The sequence below is a fragment of the Pelobates fuscus genome, chromosome 1, assembly GCF_036172605.1.
Source record: "Pelobates fuscus isolate aPelFus1 chromosome 1, aPelFus1.pri, whole genome shotgun sequence".
Taxonomy (NCBI): Eukaryota; Metazoa; Chordata; class Amphibia; order Anura; family Pelobatidae; genus Pelobates; species Pelobates fuscus.
In genome coordinates this window covers 213,929,003-213,941,825 of record NC_086317.1, presented here as the reverse complement: position 1 = coordinate 213,941,825, position 12,823 = coordinate 213,929,003, and the positions used below count along the sequence as shown (strand labels likewise).

The 12,823-nt window shown below is 37.8% G+C and overlaps 1 protein-coding gene across 2 annotated transcripts in view; it reads right to left on the bottom strand.

The window, feature by feature from the left end:
• Nucleotides 1-1,495: 1,495 nt before the first annotated feature.
• The window catches only part of OSCP1 (organic solute carrier partner 1), a 42,061-nt gene continuing 30,733 nt past the window's right edge, over nt 1,496-12,823 (bottom strand). For both annotated transcript variants that reach the window (XM_063444468.1, XM_063444469.1), the window contains exons 4-10: nt 12,326-12,406; nt 10,052-10,155; nt 8,857-8,985; nt 8,667-8,736; nt 6,292-6,431; nt 4,389-4,452; nt 1,496-2,113 (exon numbers count right to left, since the gene is read on the bottom strand). In XM_063444468.1, coding sequence (XP_063300538.1) covers nt 1,997-2,113; nt 4,389-4,452; nt 6,292-6,431; nt 8,667-8,736; nt 8,857-8,985; nt 10,052-10,155; nt 12,326-12,406 — 705 coding nt within the window. In that variant the 3' untranslated portion in view covers nt 1,496-1,996. The remainder of the gene's footprint in view (nt 2,114-4,388; nt 4,453-6,291; nt 6,432-8,666; nt 8,737-8,856; nt 8,986-10,051; nt 10,156-12,325; nt 12,407-12,823) is intronic.

The following is a 12,823-nucleotide window of genomic DNA, read 5'->3' as shown; positions in this document are numbered from 1 at the left end:
CTTCTTTGCACATCCTGGTGGCCGGTGCCGATATTGCAGAACTTTATTCTCACAGAAAAAAAACAGCAATTGTATTGTCGATATTTTTGCAATACAGGCACCGGCCACACAGCATCAAATACCGGCCAGGTGGCAACCCTACTCCAAACACATGCACAATACGCTTTGCTGGCCATCTTGTATCCCACTTATGGAGACACCAGAGACAAGTCACAAGTAGACACTTGTGTCATTACATTTTCTTGTGCTGCGCAGAACAAATTCAGAGCCTTTTTCTCATGTAAAAGCTCTTCAGCAGGGCTCTCCACATGGTCTGTCCATTGAACCAACATGCTCACTTTGAGAGGTGGTGTGCTAGTCATTGGTGATGACAAAACACTCCCTCTCAGGTCCAGCCCCCTTTTCATTGGGCCTCTGTGATAAAAATAAATGCCAGTCAGATAAATTAATATAACTCTTACATACATCTTAAGACAAGCATTTTCTGCAGAATTTACCAAGCAGTTAAAAAATATATAGTAAAACAAAACACTTAATTCTTATAAGTGCAAGATGTAGATTATTTTATTTCATAGAACTTTGAGTGGGTGGTATTAGAACAAAGAATTTCATGTATACTTGCTAGATGACTAAGCAGCTTGTTTTTACCTGTATTGTTATCACCTTGTACAAAGCTGATAATACAATTAGTTGACTGTACTGCAGACGCAAGTGAATGTTGCCCTCCAGAAAAAAAGCAAAGGCAGCATGGGTTGTCAGTCAGTGGAAATTGATTCTTTGGTGCAAATAAAGGAGGAATGCATTCAGTTCATTCATGAAAATTACACTATGTACTTTTTTCTTCATTCTAAAATTGGTTTATTTGGCGCACTGGAAAGATAAAGCATCACGCTAAATTAACCGCCATTATTTTTTGTTCAGGTGAGTACATCACTGAGGTTTTATATATGCAGGTATATATTAACTATGTACAAAGAAGTGATGCACCACATTCATAAATTGTAAAATATAAATTTTATGTTACAACAAAGTCCTAAAGAGTTTATACTTGAGCAAATTGATCAAATTTAATAGATACCAGTTTCCTGTAGCCATTTCTTTATTCAGACAGGAATTCTTTAAGAGGACAGAACCTGTGAAAAACAAAAACTTGTGTAGGCATGTAATGTCAATTACAGAACAAACCAGGCAGATACTGACACAAATCTTTTTAATGCATTATATAGATGGCACAACATTTATTGTTTTTTTTGTTTTAAATTTGGGAAACACAATATAAAAAACAAAAAAACCTTTACATTTCTTTCATTTTCTGGCTTTTCAGCTATTGCAATAAAGAGAAGTAAAGAATAAAGTGGCACGGCCAATCATTGGCACGACCAATGGGCTTACCCCCTTAACCTTCTCCAATTAGTGGTTTATCAGATATTTAGCAATTCCATTCATCACATAGGACAAATGGAGTTGGTTTCTAAACCAAAAAGGAATAATCAGATGGACTGTGCAATGGATAATCAGGCTATTTCATATAAGCTCAGAAGGCATCTGTCAGGGGAGGTGGGAATTTAAACAGTGTGCACACTGCACACCCCAAGTTGGGTGGGTTTTCTAGATGGGCAGAAGAACTATATTGCTTCATCGTCTGGTGTCAGTCAACAAAGGTGCAAGCTTATATTTCAGCAATAATTTGAAATAACACTTTTTTAATACTAACCACTCACTAAATATTAATTGTGGTGCATCTTTCTTTAGAAATAGATTTCTAAACTACTAAAAATGTGGTATTAGTGAACCAGCCACCTAATCAAGATTCAGCCACTTAAATATGCCATGAGTAACAGCTACATGTGCCATTAATATGCTTTAACTCCTCACAAAAACATACCAATGGTAATGATTTTATTTTGCCACAGTTCTCTTCTTTAAGTGGATTGTAAAGTTCTTTAAATATTTTTAGGGACATCCTTTTTGAGTGAATACAGTAACAACATAATCCTCAAAGCCCATCCATCATGGCTAACAGATCTTCTCCTTTGCTAGTACTTTGTATACATGATTCTGCTGACTGAAATTCTCCCATGATTCTAGAAAGTTCCTTATTCCTGTCCTGGTCCTGAAAGAGAAGAAACATCATTACTACTTAATAACTCTATACACTCTCATTTTGGAACATAAATGTAGAAAAATGCAAAGAAGTTGTAAAAGGGTGAGGTCTTAAATCCTGGTAAAATTCTGTTCCACTAAGTAGGTTATTATTTTCCAATGATATATTTTATTAAATGTAAAGCAGTAGGATATGGAATTAAACAATACAATAGTAAATGGAAAAGTAGTACACAGCCAGACACACACATTTGAAATAGGCAACTATACAAACATACAATAAGCATAATAACTTTATTAAAGAATACAACAAGAGGAATATAGTGGCAAGGTTGGAGTCTCATATACTGAATACAAGAGAAAGAGAAAAACAATTAGCTGATGACATGAATTTATATCAAATTCATAGATTCAAAGCTCAGAAGATGTTATCCAATAACCTGCAGATAACAGCACAAGACTTACAGAGATGCCATGACATACAAAGTGATTTGGAGGGGGGGCGTGTCCGGTGGCCGAGGAAGATGGACGCTTAAACCACGAGCTCCTCGTGGCGCCCGCATAAACCGCACTAATCAGCATCCCTAGCTCACCCACACGCTCACGATGGGTCGCACGAAAAAGCAGTCAGACTCCAGCGGCACCCCAAGACCCTCGGGCCGGGAAGGAGAGCATTCCATCAGGTCCTACCTTTAAGCCGCGGCCCGCGCACACTCACCACAGCGGGAGATGGAGGCCGCAAGTCAGTCACTCGATTCCCTCCCCTCCACGCCGGCTAGATTTTCACCGGCACCATCCCTTGCATCCGAGTCACAGCTGCCGTGGGAGTGGAGAGCCATACTGCCTAATTTACTCACCAAAGTGATTTTGAGTACAATAGGCCAAAAACAAGCACTCATCAGGATAGGGAAAAAAAGGTTTTATTCTCTGTATTAATAATAAACAACACAGGGAGGAACAGGACGAGTTTCGGACGTAACAGTCCTTACTCATAGGGATAAATAAACCCTCTAAACAACATGTTAAACACCCTGCTATGCATACTAATAATGTCAAGCTTCATTCACCAGAGAACTATTATTAAAAGTTCAAGTACATAGATCATACAAATGCCAATATTGCCCTCTAGTGAGGAATGAACAAACTGTCACCAAAACATAGGAAATAGGGATAAAATAAACAAACAAAAAATGACAAGGAATGCATAAAAACATAGTTATGGACAATGGCAAAATAGGCATAATATGTATGAAAAATGCCTACAATATGACTACGTAATTTGTAACAAATAGTTATCCAAAAAATGAGAGCACTCACTGGCTTTAAATAAATCTTCTATTAGAAATTAAGCAAACATTCTTGGTACAGCTTTTAGCAACTTTATAAATTCAATTCTAACCATCATTTTGATCAGGTCTATATCCCCTAGTTTTTAAGCGATCTCTAAGTAATTTTGCATGAAATTCAAATGTATCTTCATTAGAACAATTCCGCATGATATGGACAAATTCACCAGGAAACATGTGACTAGGATGACAGCTAGATGCCAAGAGTCAGAAATTCTCCAGCTGTTAGTTTCCTATAGTACTCAGTTTTAAGAAGAAAAAATGCTCAAGCTTAAATCCAATAGAACAAAATAAAGTGATTACCATCTCCAAAGAGCAGCTTCCACCAACCCATAAAAAGGTTGGCATGTGAGGGCGCAAAACGCGCCCCCATCACCACTCCTAGCCTTTGCAGGTAAAAATCACTTCTGAAAATAAAATAATTATGAGAAGAAAATTCAAACTAGACAACAGAAACTGCTGGACATCCCAAGATAACGCAGAGTAAAAACGCAGAAAATAACCAACTTGTAAGCCTAGTTTGTAAGGGAATAAAATAATACAATACAATGTGATCTTATTCATTTAAACGATGTACTAAAATGTTTATTCCACTAATCTTCTCTCCCTCCATTGCTTTTTATTCCCATCTTTATAAACTGGAGTGGCAATATACATTGAGAACTGGAATATATTTAATAGCTTATGTATGGTATATTTCTGAACTCCTTTACACCTTGGACAAGAAAAAGAAGAAAACATCAAGAATAAGAAAATACATGTGGTTTTTGTCCCACAGTTGACATGGAATAACCTAACCACAACGTTGCATCTAATAGATTGATGAGGTTACATCAATTATATATATAAAAAAACTGAATATCATTTTCTTGCATATATTTTATGAGATACCTATATCTGTACACAACTGTATGTGAATTCTTTCAATGTCCCACTTACTTCGCTGGCCTTTATGCTGATTACTTGGTAGGACAGCTCTTCTGGCCTTGTAAGCGCTGCATGCCTAAAAAAAATAAAAACTTTTTTTTTTTTTTTTTTTTTTTAAGTGTTAGCATTACATTTTAATTTAGAATATGTAAAGCAGGAGTGCTTGATCAAATGTATTTCAGTCCTCACATACTACATGAAATTAATAGAATTTTATTTTACTTTGTTACATTTATGTTTGGTTTTCCTTTTTGCTGCAATGAGCATGCTTCTCAAAAAAATCATATATTTTATCATAATGATAATCATAATGAGGTCAAAGCAAAACCAAATCCAACCCCAGCACTCCACTTTAATTACCACTGTCTACTTCAACAAAACTGACATTGATAATGTGTAAGTATACATTCCACATGATCAATGCGGCTTAGTAGAGGATGTCCTCCATGTGCCATGGGGAGCTTTGGTTTTTATGTTGTTTAGAGTGTCCCTTTAATTGCTAAATCTTGCAAAGGAGTGCTACTTAAGGCCTGTTAAAGGTACATTCTGAGAACCAAACACACTGAAGTTGTTTTTAAACCCGATCCACGGGTGTTGTTCCCCACTTCCACTCCGGGGCTAACTCACTGCTGGAGAGTGCCAGCTAATCACTCTCAGCCATTAAGCTAAACCCTGCACCATTAAAATTAGCTTACACATACAGCTTCCAGCTCTCAGGCTGAGATAGTGTATAGTGGGCAGCAGCATCCAAAGGACCCCAGGAAAGAAGTCAAGCAGTTCTAAAATGGTTTGACTCCATACAATGGGAGGGGCAACAGGGTTTTCCTGGTACCATAGCCACTACAATGCGCTGCAGTTGTTATGATTTTTGCAATTTTATTTTTTATCGCACAGTGGACAAATTATACAGTGTCACTCAGACCAAACATATGTGACATCATATATAGCAGTAACATAAGTTACATACCATTTTTTTTTTATATGGAGTAGATTCACAGAAAATTATACAGTATAATCTTCTAGAACAACAGAAATATTGTTAAACATTGCATTTTGTGAGTGAAACTAAATAACGGCAGCTATTTTTCATATTCTTTATTCTCACTTTGTCCAAAATTTAAGATGTATGTATATAAAACTTTTTTGTTTTCATCAGGTTAGACTCTTCACACAATGCCCACTCAAAAAGTTATAAGTGATCATCAATGTGGCTTTCTTACCATAGCATCACTTTTTAAATTTTATCATTAACCAGACCTTGAATGTATAATTATTCTCTAATTCAACAACTAAGGTTCGGTTTACTGTGTGAAAAAACCTTACATCACAATTCAAATATATCAGACATTATGCTTTTAGAATCTACAAATGAAAATATAAATTTTATGCATATCAGAGTTTCACACTACAAGCAGAATAACATTGCTGTAGTGCACTCTCATTGCAATCAAACCAAATTATTGCTAAACTCACTAAAAACATTTTTTTGAGTTAATTCAGCCAGAAACAGTAAATAACCCTGTGGTTTGAGCATATACTACACGTGTACCCTGGTGTACGCACTATGCTCATTGCAAATAATGGGTATACGACAGGTTTATAGAAATTGTTCTGAGCAATATATATGCCACAAGCCAAAGTAAACTTAAATGTTCAGAATAGTTGGGGCTTAATAGTAATATCTGGATTATGAATTTATACATAGTAATCACATACAGCTAATCAATGCAATGAAGGCAGTGGCAGCCCCTTTTAATGGTAATTATAAAACGTTTTTTTGTCCAGTTCAGTGAACGCATTTCCTGTACAAACTGCTTTCAGCTCATATTAATTTAAACCACTTTGCCTTAGAGCTGCAATGCTAAGTTCTGCCTAAATGATGCAAAAGGACCAGTTCCCAATAGCCCACACTCACTCTTCTTCTTCGTCATTAGTAAATAGGTTCAGTCGGAAGCTGTAGTCACTAGTAGGTGGTTTCTTCAGTTCCAAGCCTCCCATAAGTTTTGCTAAAAGATTTAGCTCTTCCTTGGCCATTGGATTTGGCACTATATTTTCCTATGCAAACAATGTTAAGAAGCAACGTAAATAAAGAGGTAGAGTTAAGTGGCAACAAAACAGTTCTATAGATTTTAGATGGTCTAAAAATGTAACAAAAAAGTTGAAAACACAATCATGGGACCTGTAAGTTAAAGGAACACTCCAGTTGAAATCCACTTACAGGTCTAGTGAGATTTCACAATATGACCTGTGAAACTTGAGGATCTGCAGCAATGTTTTATTATTTTTTTACTATACAATAAAAAAAAAAAAAATCTACAGCTAAAAGAGACATACTGACCTTCAAAGTCTCCGAGTACGCTGCAAATTCTCTACATTTGCAACATCTGCAGTGAACTTTCACTAGTTCAGTAAGTGGCTGAAAACTCTCAGTCAATTCTGGGCTGAGAGAAGCTCAATGCATGTTGCGGGATCACTTCCCCATGGTCTCTCCCGTTGTGTGGGGCCTCGGTGGAGTGTGTTGTGGCTCCGTAGAGGGTAAAAAATAGGCACTCAGCTTGCTGACTAGCTCTGCCCACTGCTCCCCCATTATATAAAATTGCATTACATCAATGAAGCAAAAATAAAAATTAGCACAAAAAAAAAAAAACAATTAAAAAACAAACCAAAAAAAAAAATTTTTGCCCACTTAACTACTTAATTACAGGATTTTATGAACCTCATTTTACATCAAATAACTTATTTAAATACTGAATGCCAGAGGTTGGTACTAGCAAAAGATTATTGGCAATATAACCAATTTATCCATCGAACGAACTGAACGGCTAAATATTGTGCCTTTGCACATACCCAAATGGAAACCAAAATCAAAATAAAATCTGAACCCTAAAAATGTTTACATTTGGTTGTTAATTTACTCCTATTAGAATAAAATCGGTTAAAGAGACACTGTAGGCACCATAACTACTATATCTCATTGAAATGGTTATGAAGTCTGGAGTCCTCTAGTGCCATCATTCCATTCAGCATTAAACGGTTTTTTATATTTTCGTACTAGATAAGAATCTCCAACGGCTTATCCCCACCATGTCCAATCGATAGTCAAATCCTGTCGCTTCCAACTCAAGAACATAGCGCGCATCCGCCCATATCTAATGCCAGACGCGGCTAAGATACTGGTTCATGCTGTTGTTCTCTCTCGCCTCGACTACTGCAATCCCCTTCTCTCCGTTCTTACATGTTCCCAGCTTGCACCGCTGCAATCTATAAAGAATGCGGCTGTGAGGCTTATTTTCCTGTCCGGTCGCACCTCCCACGCCTCCACGCTCTGTCAGTCCCTGCATTGGCTTCCAGTTAGATATAGGGCCCAATTCAAAATTCTGGCGCTTGCTTACAAATCCCTACATAATGCTGCTCCAACATACCTATCCTCCCTCATACACAAGTATGTCCCGTCGAGACCCCTGCGCTCATCCCAAGACCTACGCCTATCCTCTGCCCGGATCCCCACCTCTGACGCTCGCCTTAAAGACTTCTCCAGGGCTGCACCTATTCTGTGGAACTCCCTTCCCTCCTCAATCAGACTTTCACCCAGCCTCCACTCCTTCAAAAAATCTTTGAAAACTCACTTCTTCATTAAAGCGCATCAATTAAACTGTCAGCAGGCTTCTCATCCCCCACCCCATGACTCCTTTCCTGCAACTGTCAAAAATGACCTACCAAGCACTCAATAAACCCTTCTCTAACAAACTATTTAATTCCCCTACTTTAACCCTTTGTGTCACTATACCCCACTCCCTCTAGCATGTAAGCTCATTGAGCAGGGCCCTCAACCCCCTCTGTTCCTGTACGTCCAGTGGTCTGATCTCAATTATGTGTCTGTTAGTCCACCCATTGTACAGCGCTACGGAATTTGTTGGCGCTATATAAAAAATAGAATAATAATAATAATAATAATAATAATGTTGCTTGAACTAATAAGGAAGCTTTAGAATGAGTAGAAATGAGAGGCAGTGAGAGTTTCAGGTTACCGCTTTGCTGGTATGAATTGTTATGGTTAAGAACATGTGTAATCTGTCCCTTAGCCATACCTGCAGTAGGGGTCTTCAGGTGTTGTGGATACTTCTTCAATGTTAAACAGTTAAAAAATGGTTTAATTAGGAGACTCAAGGCACTATAACCCATTCACTGAGATGAAATTATTATATCGCCTACAGTGTCCCTTCAATTATGCTAACAACATTGATTGTTTTTACACTGTGCATGCACAGACAGACCACTTGTTCACCTGACCTTAGTGTGCGATGTTGAACTTTTCATTGTTCCTGACATGTTGGTCTCCACAGATCGGCTTGCAGTGTAACTGGCAAAAAATTGTATAGATGGTCTATTATCACAAAACTGTACCTCATCAGAGAAAATCAATTTGTAGTACATGCAACATTCTTGATTTAAAGTAACACGGGCGTGATAACCTACTCACATGTTTTTTCCCAGTGTAAGAACTCTGTCTCCAAACAGTTCGAATGATCCTTCTTGGAGAGGACGGACATAACTGCCACCATGTTGGAACTCCACTCTTTTAGTCTCTTCTCCTTTGAAATTGTAGATCCTGGAAGTGTAATTAAATATTTAGTAAAAAGTATGTGATCTTTTAAAACATTTTGTAGTATTTTAAAAACAATTATTTAAAGTAGCACGGTCACGATCTGCAGGACCACAAGGGAGATCAGAGATTTCCCTCTCCGGTCCCCTAGCAGTGTAATTCTAGCAGCCGGCAGGGGAGTAAGGGAGAGAGGTCCCGGGGGAGCTCTAACCAGCAGCTCCGCCGTGTTCTCCTCTTGCAAGCTTGGAGCGTTGTCGCGGTTACCACGGCAAAGCCCTGAATCTGCTAGAGTTCTGTCTCACCACTGGGACCACCAGGGCTCCTCCACTGGAACACCAGGGATTGCCTTGTACTGTAACCCCCTCCCAGGCAAAGGTAAGCAGGGAAGGCAATATGAAAATTATTGTTTATTTTAAATAAAAATAAAAAATAAACTTAAATATTTTTTAATCTCCCCCTCTACTCCCACAGACCCACAATAACTTCCTCCATGCACACACACTGCCCCTCCCATACACACACTGTACACCTCATGAACTACCTGCACCACACACACACTACATCCTTCACAAACACAATGCATCCCCTCACACACACACACACACTGCACCCCTCACACACTACATCGTTCACAGACATAATGCACCCCTCACACACTATTGCCCCTACCCCCTACTACAGCCCCTATCCTGGCAGAACCCAGCTAAGATGTCAAACTGTTCTTAAACAGTTTGACTACTTACCTTGGGAAGAAACCACAGCACTCCTGGCACCATAAACACTATAGAGTGCTGTAGTGGTTATTGGGCCTGGATTGTTTCTTTAAATATTCTACCAGTGCCTCTCCCAAGATTAGGTTCTGGATCTGCGCTTGAACGGCAAGCATTTCTGCCACACAGGGACACAATACATACTGCAGCGCTGTACATATATACAACCTAGAACATTTTTTGACTTGGGGCGCCTTGGAAAAATATTGAAATACTAAGGGCGCCTTGAACCTAAAATGTTTGGGAACCACTGGTCTAGAGGGAAGTTTGTTTGACAAAGCGAAAAGGTTTATGAGATTAACCTTATAAGACCAGGCACTTCAGTGCCCCAAGGGACCGGACCAGACGTGGGGAGCACAAAACGTCCATTGGAATTCTGGACCTTATCCTTCAAGAATATAGAAACCTGCAGAAGAAAGGCAAGTTTAGATATGAAAGACATATATACTCTAAAAGAGGGAGGAAGCCTGCAGACTTTTTTTGCCTTCATAAATAATGCAATATTATAGAAGAGATAATGGAATTCTATTGTTTATAGCAAATTCAAGTATTATTAAAAGGGACACTCCAAACTCCAATACATCTCTAATGCATTCGATAGGTTTTGGCATTATTAACATGCTGTATTCTTGCATTCTCACATTTTTTTAAATTGCTTCACAAAAAAAATATGTCTTGCTGAATGCTGCATCACAAGTCTGCCTCTTTATGCACACTCCACTCACTTCAGAAATTAAATTCCTAAGCTGTACACAGTTCATAATACTGAAGGATCTGGACTACAAAGCATCCTGTATTAGAAAGAGAACACCCAGTGAGATATATAGAACGGATATCAGAATCTGTTGGTCTATAGTTTCTCTGACTGACTGCAAGCAGTTAGTAAATTAAAACGTATGATCTGGACTACAAAGCAATCTGTATTAGAAAGAGATAATATCCAGGAAGATATATAGAAAGGCTATCATAATCTGTTGGTCATTAGTTTTTCTTACTGACTGCAACCAGGTTGTGAATTAAAAGCAGCTTAATCAGAGCTGTTAAGATCTGAGCTGTGTGCCTACACTGATAAGGAAGTCTTATTGTGCGTCAGGTGCCTGCTTTGCGGGTGAACTTATGGTGCTGCCTCCGAGGAAGCTGCAGGGATCACACACAGCACCCAAGAGACTGATCCAGGCAGAATCTCAAAGGATGAGGTTAATGTAAGAATAGGGAGGCCGGGTGGACCTCAACGAAAAAAAATAAAGATAATAAAAAAAAAAAATAGTATGTTATTTTTATTAAAATAAAAATTACACATGCTACCTAGCTACTTACATGCCCCTACCCACACATATGGTGAACCGCACACCGCTTAAAGTTGTCTTTCCTGTTCACTTCAATACAAAATTGTACCGAGTTAACTTTTGCCATAAAAATGTTTTACTATGTTATATATGAATGCGTCTGTTACGGCTGTTCTGGCTACACAGACACTGTTGACCACGTCTCGTTCTACATCTTGCTTTACCTTACGCTAATCAACAATCTGTTGACAATGCAATTGTTTCGTTAAGCACGATATCCATCACATAATAACAAAAAATGTGCAATTTCTCTGCCACTGCATAACTAATGTAACCTTGTAATACGCTGTTGTGGCGTCCGTTAATTGTCTGTAACCACCTGCACAACCAAAATAAAGAATTACAAAAAAAAAAAAATTACGTGTGTATGGATGTAATTATAAGTGTGTATATGAATGTGTGTGTGTGTGTATGTTTTTAAGTCTATGAGTATATAAATTATTGTGTGCCTCTGCATATATTTGTCAATGTGTGTGTATACAAATGTATGTGTACGCCTCTGGGCTGATGTATGGCTGCAGCATTCTGAAAAACATTTTCTTCTGCGAAAAACTATAAAGATTTAATATTAACACGGCCTACACAACGACACTGAGTACCCTGTCGGAGTACAAGAGATCTAAAACGGATATGTTGATATCCCTTCTGTATTACACTTGATGACCATTATGTTGTTATCTCCATACATGTATTGTTTATGTTGCTATTTATGTACAATTATCACTGTACGATAATCCCTATGCAATTTTTAATGTAGATCTGTGACAAGTCGCACTGTGTATCTGCCTGTGCTCCCAAATAAAGAATTAAAAAACAAAAAACTATAAAGAGTTGAGTATGGACAAAAATACAGCATAATAATACAGCGCTGTTTTGGTGCCAGGAGTGTGCATTTAATTTAATTTACAAATAAATGTTTATGTATGCTGGTATAGATTATATGAATCCCCAGTGTAAACTGCCATGGATGATAGCCAATTTAACAATGTAGCCCATTTCACACACCCATGGATAAGTCCTAGAATGCATTAATCAACAAAATGCATAAAAGTAATCAAAGAGTTATACATTTGACTATTTAATAATTTGCTTGATCTATGAATTATATTTATGCTCTGCAGATTGAAAAACAGGTTAAGGTGGCCCAAAAAATGAAACACTGATTAATGGCTGGAATAGCACACAATAAAAACAGATACATTTTTCACACATTAGCAAATGATGACTTACCCTAATGTGCATGTCTTGGAAGAAGATAAGCAAGGTTTGCCTGATTAACTGAAATTCTCCAGCTGGTATAGAATTATAGGTCTATAGGAGCAAACATAAAACCTCTAATTAAAGAGTCAGTTAATGTAATATTCATTTAGGAAGAATATCAATAGTACTGTGTCTTAAGTGAATATTGCAGCATCTTATGGTCATATTCAGGAAACTTGCTCATCCTTACCTAATCATTACATATTTTAGGAAATAAAACAAAAATCTCGAGAGCTAACCTACAAAACATTCATCGCATGACCACATAAATTTTAGCTCGACCAAACGTTCTTCTTTGTCTTTGCATAACTCACATCATTACCAATTCAAGATTTGCAACCCATCCAAGTCACATTCTACAACACTTTCCCTCAACTTACTGGTAATTGTCCTGTTAAAAATAATTAAATAAATAAATTGTCTCACTAAGACATACCTCATCACCAAGTGAGAGAAACAAGGCTAACA